Here is a 15,036-nt window from a genome sequence, read left to right as displayed (position 1 = left end):
AGGATTCTTTGACCGTGAGGGTGCTGCATCCCGGATTCACGTGCATTTGAACCTTGAGTATGTCAAACTATTCCTCATCTAGTGAAAAACTATTCACCTGCTCAGGCATGTATATATATACACACACTCCAATGGAGATGATGTTGGTATATGGTCCAGCCCATGATCAATGTTCTAGATTATTCTAGTAAGCAAGAGAGATGGCTGGAGCATGCTAGACAATTCTAGCATGTTATTAAGTTGATGGAAGAAGCTAGAGAGTACTAGCTTCCTTGGTTGCAAATGGAAAGATCTAGAAGCCACACTTTTGTGGCTAGTCTAGATCTTTCTATGCTAGAGGTTTGAAGAATACACTAGAAACTAGTAGAATGCCAAACCCTCACCTATAAATATGGGTGTGATGTTGTAGTGAAACAACAAATCAAGAGAAGAGTGAGTAGCAAAGGATCAAGTCCAAAGCTAGAGTTCCACTCCAAGAGTGAGAGTGAGAGTGAGAGTGTTCCACTACACATTGTGTAAGTGAAGTTTAGAGTGATAGAAAGTGTGTGTTATACTTTCTTGTATCCATCAAGCCTTGTCTTTGGCTTGGTAAGACTACTCTTGTTGTATTCATCTTTTTCATATAGTGAAGATTCCTTGTTTGGTGGACGTAGGCATAAATTGCCGAACCACATAAATTCTTGGCGTCCATTTTCTACTTTACCTTGTGCATTCTCTATCTTGTAGTACCGACATTCCTAACAAGTGGTATCAGAGCCCGGTTGGCTCGTACTACGAGATGGAAGGAAGTGGCACTATGATCAAACTCACCAACTCCAATTGGGTAACATGGAAGCCAAGGATGGAGGACATTCTCTATTGCAAGGATTTGCATGAGCCAATTGAAGGAGATGCCGCTAAGCCCGAGAGCATGTCCGATGCCGAGTGGAAGAAGATGAATCGCAAGGCTATTGGCACAATTAGACAATGGGTGGATGATAGTGTTTTTCACCATGCGTCTAATGAAACCAATGCTCGCGAGTTTTGGACGAAGCTTGAGTCCTTGTTCGAGAAGAAGACCCCAGCCAAGAAAGCCTTCTTGATCAAAGAGCTCATCAATGTGAAGTACAAGGATGGTTTAAGTGTAGCAGAACACTTGAACAATTTCCAGAATATCATCAACCAGTTGGCTACTATGAAAATGACGATCGAGGACGAGCTACAAGCGCTCTTGTTACTTGGATCCTTGCCAGACAGTTGGGAGACCTTTGTGGTGAGTATAAGTAACTCTGCTTCTAATGGTGTTCTTACTCTTGATAATGTTAAAAATAGCATGCTCAATGAAGAAACAAGGAGAAAGACTTCTGGCACAGATAGCAGCCAAGTATTTGTCACAGAGAACCGCGGAAGAAGCAAGAGTAGAGGGCCTAGAGGTCATGGCAGGAGTCCTAGCCGATCCAAGTCAAGGTTCAGGGGTGCATGCCACCATTGTGGCAAAGAAGGCCATATGAAGAAAAATTGTCGAGTTTGGAAGAGAGAGCAAAGGGAAGGAAACAATCAGAAGAAAGATGATACTGGCAATACCACCGCTGTCATATGTGGTGATGTACCAGAAATATTGTCTGTTGGTGAATGTCTGCATATGGGCAACTCTGACAGAGACATTGAATGGATCTTTGATAATGGAGCTTCCTTCCATGCTACGTCCAAACGGGAGTTCTTCAGTACATACAAAGAAGGTGACTTTGGCATAGTGAAGATGGGGAATGAAAGCTATTCCAAAATTCTTGGAATTGGTGATATCTGCTTAAGAACTAATCTCGGCTGCCAATTGATGTTGAAAGATGTGAGACATATTCCTGATATACGTCTCAATCTGATATCCATCGGTACCCTTGATCGACAAGGATATTATCACCATATTGGCGAAGGAAAATTGAAGCTTACTAAAGGCTTAATGGTGGTAGCAAGAGCACGACTTTGTTGTACGTTGTACCGGTCAAATGCCAAGGTTTTGAAAGGTGAGTTGAATGCTGTGGAAGACTCATCTCTAGACTTGTGGCATAAGAGGCTAGGCCACATGAGCGAGAAAGGCCTACAAGTTTTGGCAAAGAAGTCTCATATTCCCTTTGCCAAAGGTACGTCGTTAAACTCTTGTGAGCATTGTTTATTCGGAAAACAAAGAAGAGTTAGTTTTTCTGTTCCATCTACAAAGAAAGGAAACTTGTTAGATCTTGTTTATTCAGATGTGTGTGGTCCCATGGAAGTCGAGTCACTTGGAAGAAATAAATATTTTGTTACTTATATTGATGATGCTTCACGAAGGGTGTGGGTGTATTTGTTGAAATCCAAAGACCAGGTGTTTCAGACATTCCAGGAGTTCCATGCCATGGTGGAGAGGGAAACTGGGAAACCTCTCAAGTGCCTTCGTAGCGACAACGGCGGCGAGTACACATCTCACCAGTTTAGAGAGTATTGTGTAAAACATGGCATACGTCATGAGAAGACAGTTCCTGGAACTCCACAACATAACGGTGTTGCTGAAAGAATGAACCGAACCATCATGGAGAAAGTCAGGTGTATGTTGAGGACTGCAAAGTTATCTAAGCAGTTCTGGGGTGAAGCTGTAAGGACAGCCTGCTATTTGATCAACCGATCTCCATCAGTACCATTAGGTCTTGATGTTCCAGAGAGAGTATGGACTGGTAATGATGTGTCTTACTCTCATCTGAAGGTGTTTGGTTGCAAAGCTTTTGTGCATGTGCCCAAAGAGCAGAGATCGAAGTTAGACTACAAAGCTACACCGTGCATCTTTCTTGGTTATGGCGGTGAAGATTTTGGTTACAGATTATGGGACCCATACCAGAAGAAGTTTATCCGAAGTAGAGACGTGGTCTTTTATGAAGATCAAACAATTGGGGATTCGGATAAAGAGGCACAACCAGATGGCGCAGTCAGAGGAGTTGATCCATTAGTTTCAGATGAAGAAAGTCACGATGACATCCCTGAAGCAACTGCCAATGAAGTGCCTGCAGAATCAGATAATGCTGATCAAGAGGAGCCTGATCAAGATGTGCCAGACCATGAGATTGCTGATGAGGGGGAGCCTAGTCAAGAAGAGCAGATTCAAGGAGAATCCAATCAGGGGGAGCCTCTAGCCCCGCAAGAGAATGAAGATCAGGTCAGAAGATCCAGCAGAAGTCGAAGACCGTCTACCAAGTATTCTTCATCAGAGTATATCATGTTGACTAATTATGGAGAGCCCGAAACTTATGAGGAGGCCAGGGCTCATAACGACAGTGATAAATGGATGAAGGCAATGGAGTCAGAGATGGATTCCTTATTAAAGAATAATACCTATGAGCTGGTGGAGCTTCCAAAGGGCAGAAAAGCATTGAAAAACAAGTGGGTGTTCAAATTGAAAAATGACGACAACATGACAAGGTACAAGGCTCGTTTGGTTGTCAAAGGTTTTGGTCAAAAGAAAGGAGTTGACTTTGATGAGATTTTCTCACCGGTGGTGAAGATGACTTCCATTCGAGTTATCCTTGGTATGGCAGCAAGCATGGATCTTGAGCTCGAGCAGTTAGACGTTAAAACTGCATTTCTCCACGGTAACTTAGAAGAGGAGATATATATGGAGCAACCCAAAGGCTTTGAAGTCAAGGGTAAAGAAACTTTGGTGTGCAAGCTCAAGAAAAGCTTATATGGTCTTAAGCAGGCTCCGAGACAGTGGAATAAGAAGTTCAACTCATTCATGGTGAGTAATGGGTACAAGAGAACTCATGCTGACTCTTGTGTCTATATCAAACAATTTTCTGGAGGTAAATTTATCATTTTGTTGCTTTATGTTGATGACATGTTGATTGTCGGTCAAGATGCTTTTATGATTAAAAAGCTCAAAGAAGAGTTATCTAAGTCCTTTGACATGAAGGACTTAGGGCCAGCCAAGCAGATTTTGGGCATGGAGATAATTCGTGACAGAAAATCCAAGAAGTTGTGGCTGTCACAAGAAAAGTATGTTGAACGGGTGCTTGAAAGGTTCAACATGAAAGCAGCCAAATCGGTAAGCTCACCTTTAGCCAATCATATCAAGTTGAGCAAAGAGTCGTGTCCAAAAACATATGAAGAAAAGGAGAAAATGGCAGTTGTTCCCTACTCTTCAGCAGTAGGAAGTATCATGTATGCAATGGTGTGCACACGGCCAGATATTGCTCATGCAGTAGGTGTGGTGAGCAGGTTTCTCTCTAATCCAGGGAAAGACCATTGGGAAGCTGTTAAGTGGATTCTCAGATATTTGAAGGGGACTTCTAAGATGTGCTTGTGCTTTGGCGGTTCCAAACCAATCTTGGAAGGATTTACAGATGCTGACATGGGAGGTGACCTTGATGGTAGAAAATCTACGTCTGGGTACTTGTTTACTTTTGCAGGGGGAGCCGTGTCTTGGCAATCCAAGTTGCAAAAGTGTGTTGCTTTGTCTACAACCGAGGCTGAATACATAGCCGCTACAGAAGCATGCAAGGAGTTGTTGTGGCTGAAGCGGTTTCTCCAAGAGTTGGGTTTGAAACAAAGTGATTATGGCGTTTATTGTGATAGTCAGAGTGCTCTGGATTTGAGCAAGAACACTGCATACCATTCACGCACCAAGCACATTGATATTCGTTATCACTGGATTAGAGATGCTATCGAGAACAAGATGCTACAGCTGAAGAAGATTCATACCGATAATAATTCTTCAGACATGTTGACAAAGGTGGTCACAAAATCAAAGTTGGAATTCTGCATTAAGGCTGCTGGGATGGACTCCAGGTAACTTGGAGTCATGATCAGAATTCCTTCCTCATGGACTGGAGGGGGAGATTGTTGGTATATGGTCCAGCCCATGATCAATGTTCTAGATTATTCTAGTAAGTAAGAGAGATGGCTGGAGCATGCTAGACAATTCTAGCATGTTATTAAGTTGATGGAAGAAGCTAGAGAGTACTAGCTTCCTTGGTTGCAAATGGAAAGATCTAGAAGCCACACTTTTGTGGCTAGTCTAGATCTTTCTATGCTAGAGGTTTGAAGAATACACTAGAAACTAGTAGAATGCCAAACCCTCACCTATAAATATGGGTGTGATGTTGTAGTGAAACAACAAATCAAGAGAAGAGTGAGTAGCAAAGGATCAAGTCCAAAGCTAGAGTTCCACTCCAAGAGTGAGAGTGAGAGTGAGAGTGTTCCACTACACATTGTGTGAGTGAAGTTTAGAGTGATAGAAAGTGTGTGTTATACTTTCTTGTATCCATCAAGCCTTGTCTTTGGCTTGGTAAGACTACTCTTGTTGTATTCATCTTTTTCATATAGTGAAGATTCCTTGTTTGGTGGACGTAGGCATAAATTGCCGAACCACATAAATTCTTGGCGTCCATTTTCTACTTTACCTTGTGCATTCTCTATCTTGTAGTACCGACATTCCTAACAGATGAGGTGCTTATCAATTAACACAAACCTTTGCAATGAAGATGAGGCTCAAGACTTCAATGGCTGCCTGGCTGGTGATGGCTGCAAAAAGCCAACAAGAATCAACTTTCCAAACTTTTCCGTTCCGTTGGGCTTGGGCAGTTGGGCGTTGGCTGCTGGGATTTTGGGGGCAAAGCTGCTCTCTCTCTCTCTCTCTCTCTCTCTCTCTCTCTCTCTCTCTCTCTCTCTCTCTCTCTCTCTCTCTCTCTCTCTCTCTCTCTCTCTCTCTCTCTCTCTCTCTCTCTGATTGGTGAATGAGATGTTGAAACAATAAAGGGAGACAGGACATGAATAAGTGAACATGACATTTAGTATAACATGAATATGCATGTGGATAGTAAATACTAGGCAAGAATATGCATAGGTAAATAGTAACTATTAATTAACCATTTTAATTAACACTTTACAAAAATTGTTTAAGTATAAAAAAATCTAATACAAAGAATAGAACACTCTGAATACAAGACCACAACCATTCCAAGCAGCTTCGCGTATACAACAGAACCACAACCAACCATTCCAAGCAGCTTTGCGTATACTTTCCCCTTTGATTTGAACTTTGATTTGGTGGTTTTTGAAATGGGGGAATTTGATTTGATGGGAAGATAGGGAGTTATTATGGCAGTTTCGTGCTGGATTGAGGTTGGTAAAGAGTCAGGACAATATCGAATCATTTAGGGGTATTTACGGAAGTGTAGATTTGTAGTGTATTGGGCTAGTAAGTTTGGACCGTAGACAATAGTTTGGGATGATTTTTTTTATTAAACTTTGAGCCATTTTGGTTAAATAACATTTTGAAATGGTTTTTGGTTAAATATTTGTTGGCTCAAGCTCTTTTCATTAAAGCTCCAAAAAAAAAAAAAAAAAACACCGCGTGTAAAACCCACAATTTATGTTGCTATTGCCGAAGCCGCCGGCCATAGGAATATAGTAGTTTGATAAACTATGTGTTTGTCTCCATTAAATGAGCAAAGCAGGTTCGCGTATACAACAGGACCACAACCAACCAACCATTCCAAGCAGCTTCGCAAATACAAATAAACATTCCAAGCAGCTTCGCAATAATGAACATATGATTCGGTATAAATAGGGAGTACGAATAAGGCACTTGGCTGTGGAATCAGAACCATCATTGATTCCCTCTCCGCTCATAAGCTGCAACGTGGCAGCACCCCAACTCACCATCTCTCTCCTTTTCCCCCCACCCCGTGACCCTCTCCTCTCTCTCTCTCTCTCTCTCTCTCTCTCACTTCCAGTGCACTCTCTCGAAACCCTCTTCACGGCAAATCGTAGGTATAAACCTCTTCATTTCGCCTTGTACTTCGTTTTCATACCTAGATTGCACCTCTAGGTTGTTGGTTATGGCGTTGACCGGAGCTAGGAAGCTCCGGCCTCCTTCTCTGGCGAGATCAGGAAACCAAGACCTTCGGGCCTAATCCCATTCGAACCAGGCCCTTTGGACCGTGCCTAAACCCAGCCCAACCCTTTTAATATTTATTTAACTATTTAATTTGTTAAAACCGTAAGGCATTTGGGCCATTTCCCTTTGGAGCCTTAGGCCCGTGCGCCTTAAAACCCACCCTTTAAAGGCTTAAGGCCTTCGGGCCGTTTCCTTTCACCTCAGGCCCTTGGCCTTTATGGCTGGGCTCTAAGCCCAAATCCCAAATCCCTTAAGCTCTTTTCCCCTAAACCCAACCTACCTAATAACTAAACCGGGTTATATACCTTTTAGGCTCTATATGATGCTATATATTTATTTAGAGGTATTCATCAATTTCCCCCCTGAATTTGTAACTATTGGCCAATTTCCCCTTTCAACTTTAATTTTGGCCAATTTCCCCTCTCAACTCTCATAATTAGTCAATTTCCCCCCTCAACTTTAATTTGGCCAATTTCCCTCCTCAACTCTCATAATTAGTCAATTTGCATCCTACTGTTAATTTTTTAATTTGATCATAAGTAAACAAGTGTGTGTAAGAAACTAAATAAGATGTATGTTAATCATTTTCCTATGTCTTTATCCTATTACAAATAGATTAAAATTTAGAATTTTACAATTTATCATAGATAATATTATTAGTCATAATAAATCAGTATGGAGTAATTTTATTTGATTTTTTACTATACAAAATTGATAACAAAAAGAATTGATGTGTACATTTTTGTATGTGAATACAATTTTCTTTATAAAAGTGAAAGCTAAGTTCAAGTAAATTGTGGAGAATCGAGCTTTAGTGCAAAAATGGCTAGTCAATTCATAATTTTCGACTCCTTATTAAGAATAACACATTTTATTGAAATATGTCTGATCCATGAGTTTATGATTATTATTTCTTCTTCTACATGCTTTAAACCCGATTCATAACTTTTATTATAATCAACCCATATCACATACTAATTGTATTATGTTTTTGTACATTTTACCCTATATTATGCAGGTGAGTTTATGTTAATTTTAGTAATTTGTTGGAAGTTATTAGAAAGATTGAAAGAAAAAAAAAAGAATAGATGGAAAATTAAAAAAAAATAACAGTAGAGTGCAAATTGACTAATTATGAGAGTTGAGGGGGAAATTGGCCAAATTAAAGTTGAGGGGGGGAAATTGACTAATTATGAGAGTTGAGGGAGGAAATTGACCAAAATTAAAGTTGATGAGGGAAATTGGCCAATGACCACAAGTTTAGAGGAGGAATTAATGAATACCTCATTTATTTATGTAATTACGTGAAAATTTATTTTTATCTTTAACTTTTCTTAACTTGATTTTTTTGGAGCCAGGCCCAAACCTTTGCAATGGATTCAAGGATGTTTGACGCTTGTCAGACGGGAGATGTCCAACTTCTGCATCGATTGCTGGCAGAGAATCCACTTCTACTCCATAGCCTTGCCCTGACTTCCACAGAGAATCCTTTACATGTTGCTTCGATTGCTGGGCATGTCGACTGTGTCAAGGAGATTGTGAGGTTGAAACCAGATTATGTTGAAGAAATGAACCAGGATGGTTTTAGCCCCATGCACATTGCATCTGCCAATGGGTATTTGGAAATTGTAAGGGAGATGCTGAGAGTTGACCTGAGATTCTGCCGGATACAGGGAAGAGATGAGTGGACTCCTCTCCACTATGCCGCTAGCAGAGGGAGGGTAGACATAATTAGAGAAATGGTCTTGGCTTGTCCAGAAAGTGTTGAAGATGTGACCGTACAAGGGGAGACTGTTATTCACCTTGCTGTTAAGTGCAGCCAGTTTAAAGCAATTAAATTTTTGGTGGAATTGATTGCAGAAACGAACAAGGTGAACGTCCTGAACATGAAGGATAAGCATGGCAACACAGTTCTTCATCTAGCAACCTTGAAAAAACAACGTCAGGCAAGTACTATTTGAACCGTTGATCAGTACCCATGAATTTTAGTCCATATTGATTTGTTAGTTGACTAATGCTCGCAGGTGGTGGAAGGATTAGTTGGCAATGAAACAATTGCAGGAGCCTTGGAAGTAAATTCTGTAAACGATAGGGGTCTCACAGCTTTGGATCTGGTCTTCCCAAATGAAACCGGTGATTGGGAAATGGATGCAATCCTTCGTGGTGCTGGAGCTTTGAAAGCAAGAGATATAGTCCACTCTGGTGTCCAATTCTCCAATTCTCATAGCCATAACCATAACCACACGTCATCAGAGACTCATCAGTTGCAGCAGGAGCAGCAGGAGCAGCAGAAGACAAATAGGTGGGAATACTTCCAGTTCAAAAAGGGCAGAGACAGTCCTAGCGATGCACGTAACGCGCTGCTAGTTGTCGCTTCACTGGTGGCTACGGCCACCTTTCAAGTGGGACTCAACCCTCCAAATGGAATTTGGCAGGACAGTAGTGATGTGAATAATAATGGGACTCGCAGCAGCAATGAACCAGTACACTTGGCAGGAAAGTCCATCATGGGTTCTTATAGTGAAGTTTCATTCGTCGTTTTTGTGGTTCTCAACTCGATTGGATTTTACTTTGCTATTTACACCATGTACGTCCTCACAGCCAATTTCCCTCTCAAGTTGGAACTTCGAATCTGCTTCGAAGCGGTATACTACGCCTACAGCACTGCGGTTTACAACAATGCACCATCAGATAACACCTCGCTCTATATCACCGTGTTCACAATGGTTTTGCCTTTTTTGGGCCCATATCTTGTCGAATGGGCTAGACACCCGGTCATAATCAGGCTTACAAAACGTCTCCGAAAATGGATCCTTCGGTTCTTTGAATTAACAAGCAATTTTGCCCGATGCCGTGGGTCTAAAACCATGTTAAACGTATAAAATATATTAAAATATATTTACTTCTATATCAAAACATATTTACATCTTTATGATCAATAAAAAACAAAAGATACATGTTTGTACAATATGTTACAACACTCTGAGGCTTATGTCTTTAGTTCTAGTGATTCATACTTCCTCAGCAAATCAACCATTTGTTCTTTACCAATGTCCAAGGCCTGTTATGGAGAAGGCAAATGGAGTATAAATGTCAATGGGGCTACCAACACGTAACTTAAATTTAGTTACGAAAGTATATTAAATTTAAAAGCAACAAATTAGAAGATAGCTAAATTATGTAGAAAGTCATAATAATAATAATAATAATTTGGATGAAGCACATAAAACTGGAGTGGCCTTAATGCATTTATATTGAAATCAAAATAGAAGAAAATTCAATTAGGCTGGAATGGAAAATTTTAAGCTTTTAACATAATAAATTCGCCGGCACATATTGCACATTCGATATGTGGTATGACAAAACTCTAAAACTTATCCGAGTTTACACAATTATACTTGGCACTCGTCAGTTTTCACCTATTACAAATGCAAAGCAGCACTACATTCCAAAGTTAATTTCAATAGGAAATACTACTCTCCAATGATTTTTCCGAACAAAGATAAAGAAGTCTCCAATGATTAGATGATGCGACTCAATCGACAAAGTCAAGCAGAGATCGCCACCTACCTATTCCAAAGCCAAAATTTCAAGCGGAAATCTATATAATGATTTGATGAGATGACTCAAATGTGAGAACCAAGCAGAGAGCACTAAAAAATAAACCTCAGTAATCGAGCAACAAAATCACAAACCAAGGGATCCAGCTATTAGGATGTACTCGGTTATCTTTAAGAATACATAACCTACTACCTAAAGCCTATAATGTTACGTCACCAACAGTCATAGATAAGAACCAAAATAAGCACCATAATCCAAAACACATGATTTTATCAAGCAAAGAGAGGGAAACAATTCACCATACCAAATTAAAGGAACCAAGTTTCAACCAAAAGTTGCACCAATTCCACACAAAAATGTAAACTTGTACGGAAATTACTATGACTTGAACAAAATTCAAGCTACCCATCAACAACTAACAGAAATACCAATATTTCCAACAGAGAAAAAAAAAACCGCAAATAAAAAATCCAACATATTGTATACAAAGATAATAGCTTTACCTCCCCGAAGAACAATAATTGAAATTTTAGCACTTGGATTTGTTGGGTGGAAGCAGTGGAATTAACTCGGTATTCGACTGTTCATTCTCAGCTTTTCATGTTGTTGTTCAGTCCTCTTTATCTTGATAAAGTTTATTTCCCGAAAAAAAAAAAAGATTTTGAGAAAAGTATTTCATGAGCTGCCAAAAAAAAAGTCAAGAAAATGAATATAGTTGTTCTATATCATCCTATTGAAACCATTAAAATAGTTTTTACATTATGTGAAGCAATTTATATGAAAGTAAAATTCAATTGAAATGTCAATAACAGAAGATCTAAATTGTTCATATATTAAATCATCATATAAGCGGAGGACCTTTTTACCACAACTTGATCCACACTGTTAGCAACTGAAATAGTTTGATTCTTTATAAACAAAAGGAAAAGGAAAAGAGAAAGACAATCAGCATTTGAAATCAAACGATCAAATTGAGATACAAAAACTTAATATGTGCTTACCTCCTCCTCTTGACTTTCAACTCCCTGCATATTTTAAAAAAATTACAGATTAAATTAAATAAAAACAATTCAATAAAATTAATCACAAATTTCATTTGAGTAATCATCAAAATCGAGAGTGTACATAGGTGAATTATGGACAATTTACTATGGCTCAGTCAAGTAAGGACCAATTGTAAAAAGTAACATGAAGTCAAAGTGTAATGAAAAAAAAAAAAAAGAGGAAATAAAGATGGTAATATTATGACAAAAACAGCAGCAAGAGACCTTAATTAATTAAGGTGGCTTATTTTAGTGAGCAAAGAAAAGCTAACAATTAACAAAGCATGAATTTATTTGAGAAAAAAACACAGGATGAAATAACATTATCTCTTTTCAAAAGAATATAAAAATACTACCAGGGATTCAAAAATATTAGTTAACGCAAACAAACAGCAACAAAAGCCATTAGACATAAGGTAAAGTACCAAAAACTTGATCCAAGAAAAAAACTTGTTCCAGGTATTTGTAATTATGTGTTTCTTATCCATAGTATTATTATTAGTATTCGTTTCCTATTGGTAATTGACGTTTGGATGAAAACAGGAGGAAGATTTACATTTGGAGAATGTACTATTCAGAGATGAAAGATGCCGTTTCTTCGACGCAGATTGGGAGTGATGCACTAACCTCTTGGATGGAGTCTCGTCCATAGATGGAGGAAGAGTATGCGCTCTACGGCTTACGCAGTATCGAAGATGGTTTTGGTTGTCCGGGAACTCTAGAACTTAGTCGCTAGATGATCCGGTTATCACACTCGCTGTACATAGAAGTCGATATCTTACTGGATTATCAAAATATGTCATTGGATTGTGTCGTTTAAGTGTTTGTATGATGTCATATTGTATCTTGTATTGCTTTTTGCTGTCACAGAATAATGGAAGTGTATTTCAGAGATTCTTAGTGCTTATGCAACTGAGTTAAAATTTGATATGATCAACTTGATCAATTGTTGTTAAAATAAAAATGAACCTTAATCTATTCGTGAATGATTAGTGGAAATTAGTGCTTTTAAATTAAGCCCTGGTTTGGTATTGAGGTGCTTCTGAAAAACGTAGGTATTAAAGCTTTTTTGTGTTTGGTAAACATTCAACTTCAGCTTTTTTTTCACAGTTTTGGATGAAAAAAAAAACCAAAAACACAAAGCTACAAAACTCAGCTTTGAAAAATTGGCTTTTTTTGCTTGCCCCCTCGTGAGATTGAATCTCTTGACACAAATGCAATGCCGATAACTCCTTGTAATGCTTCCCTATCTGCCTAACTTTGACCCACTCCGATGAAGCCGATGAAGAAGAACTCGAGTTCTTGGCAAGTTTTTGCTCCAACGGTGGTGACAGCAGCGGCGTCGTGTTTTCCCTCTCTTTCTCCCCAATCAACACACTTACAACGGTCCCCACGCCTCGTATGATGTTCTTCAACAAAGCAACCCCTATTCTCTTACTCATGCTCAGGCTCTTCGAAACAAACAAATTCGCCCTTGCACCAACCTTCCTGTCATCGCCACTGCCTTCGCTGGAAATGCTCTGTCTTCGCATAACCTCTTTCACCACCGGCGAGTAGCCGACACATTTCTCGAACTCGTCCATCATCAATTGCTTCCCCGTTTGGAGATTAGGAATGTGATTGTGTAAATACTAGTATATCTTGGAACATCTCTTATATTCCTATTAGGAGTAGATTACCTATTAAATGTTGTAATCCTAAAGGGTAAGGAATTAACCTTCCATACTCCTATAAATAAAGGCACAATGGGATGGAATAGAACACATCCACAATTACATATCTATCTCTTCTTCTCTCTCTATGCCGCACTCTCTCCCTCTCTCTATGGCCTCCATAATTGTTTAGTAAATTATGCCTACAACATGAATTGATTTTTCTTTTTTATTCAGTGGTTTGTCTAATCTCCAAATTTGAATGGTTTTTTTGTTAATATAAATTTTTGAAGGCTGTTTTAGTCAAAATGGACGGCATAACTCTTCAGTTTGATCACATACAATAAAAATTGATAGAAGTAGTCCCTGAGTTTGTCTACCTTCAATCATTTTAGTCTTTCCCTAAAAAATATGTTAATATCCTCGTTAAATTGTCATGTGAGCGACCACGTGACCCCCTTTTTAAGGTATTTTTTTGTTGACTTGTATTAGGATTCCTATAATCTTGGGCTTAGTTTAGGGCGTATCCCTTGTAATCAATTGTAATTATTCTTTTCTTATTATGATAGCCATTGTATATGATTGTATGTATATCTCTAAATAAGAAGATTACAAACACATTGGAAAGCATTCTTTCTTCTTTTCTGTCAAACCGAACTCCTCCAGTTAACAAGTATATTGACAGATTTTTCACGAAAGGACGACAAACTCAGAGACCATTTCTATCTTTTTTCAATGTCAGTGTCTAAAGTGAAGAATTGTGTCAATCTCAAGAACTATTTTAGCTAAAAAAGAAATTTTGACACTTAACACTCCGACTCCTTACCATTCAGAATCCACAATGTTGTTTCAAACTTCCAAGGGTTAGGGTAGAAGCCCTAACCTTGAGGCCTGATAATGGTTCGGAATGTCACACGTCATGACACAATATTTGAGCATTCATGGAATCCAACAACACTGCAACCCAAAGACTATTTCTATCTTTTTTCAATGTCAGTGTCCAAAGTAAAGAATTGGGTCAATCTCAAGAACCATTTTAGCTTAAAAAAAAAGAATTTTGACACTTAACACTCCGACTCCTTACCATTCAGACATCCACAATGTTGTTTCAAACTTCCAAGGGTTAGGGTAGAAGCCCTAACCTTGAGGTCTGATAATGGTTCGGAATGTCACACATCATGAACCAATTTCCCTCTGCAGTTGGAGCTTCAAATCTGCACCTCAGCGGTATACTTCACCAACAGCACTGCAATTATCCGCATTGCACCACCATCTTCTTCTTACATGACGATCTTTATCTACGTGTTCACAATCGTTTTGCCTTTTTTGGTCGGACTTGCCTGCAAATGGGCTCGGCACCCTGTCGTAATCAGGCTTACCAAACCTCTCGAAAAATTGATCCGTCGGTTCTTTGAATTTTTTCGGTGACAAAATTATTATTGTAAAGTTTGTGATTAAATTATTGTTGTAAAATGTTTTAGGCAGTTTTTTGTACGATAACATGGAAAGAAAACAAAATAAACAAAAAACTTTGAATTAATTTTTCTTTTTTATTCAGTGGCTTGTCTAATCTCCAAATTTGAATGGGTTTTTTAATATAAAATTTTGTAGGCTGTTTTAGCCAAAATGGACGGCATAACTATTGATCACATACAATACAAATTAATAGAAGGATTCTCTGAGTTTGTCCACCGCCAATTATTTTGGTCTTTCTCCCAAAAATTTGTCAATATTCTCATTAAATTATCATGTGAGCGGCCACGTGACCACTTTTTAAAGGTATTTCTTGTTGACTTGTATTAGGATTCCTATAATCTTGGGCTTAGTTTAGGGCGTATCCCTTGTAATCAATTGTAATTATTCTTTCTTTATTATGATA

General features: G+C 38.8%; 1 protein-coding gene across 3 annotated transcripts; it reads left to right on the top strand.

Annotated features, from left to right (window-relative positions):
• Positions 1-9,881, top strand: LOC103451353 (ankyrin repeat-containing protein BDA1-like). 3 transcript variants are annotated; one of them, XM_017336324.3, is made up of 3 exons: positions 1-146; positions 8,260-8,847; positions 8,926-9,881. In XM_017336324.3, exons 1-3 carry the CDS (start codon positions 60-62, stop codon positions 9,781-9,783), a joined length of 1,533 nt encoding a protein of 510 aa, XP_017191813.3. In that variant the 5' UTR covers positions 1-59; the 3' UTR covers positions 9,784-9,881. The 3 variants fall into 3 exon arrangements, with proteins under 3 accessions (XP_017191813.3, XP_070665730.1, XP_070665731.1); XM_070809629.1 differs by having other exon boundaries at positions 2-153; XM_070809630.1 differs by lacking the exon at positions 1-146 and adding an exon at positions 5,454-5,488 and having other exon boundaries at positions 8,286-8,847.
• The last annotated feature ends 5,155 nt before the right edge of the window (positions 9,882-15,036 follow it).

This window comes from Malus domestica, chromosome 12, assembly GCF_042453785.1.
Source record: "Malus domestica chromosome 12, GDT2T_hap1".
Classification (NCBI taxonomy): Eukaryota; Viridiplantae; Streptophyta; class Magnoliopsida; order Rosales; family Rosaceae; genus Malus; species Malus domestica.
This window is presented reverse-complemented; position numbering and strand designations above follow the sequence as displayed.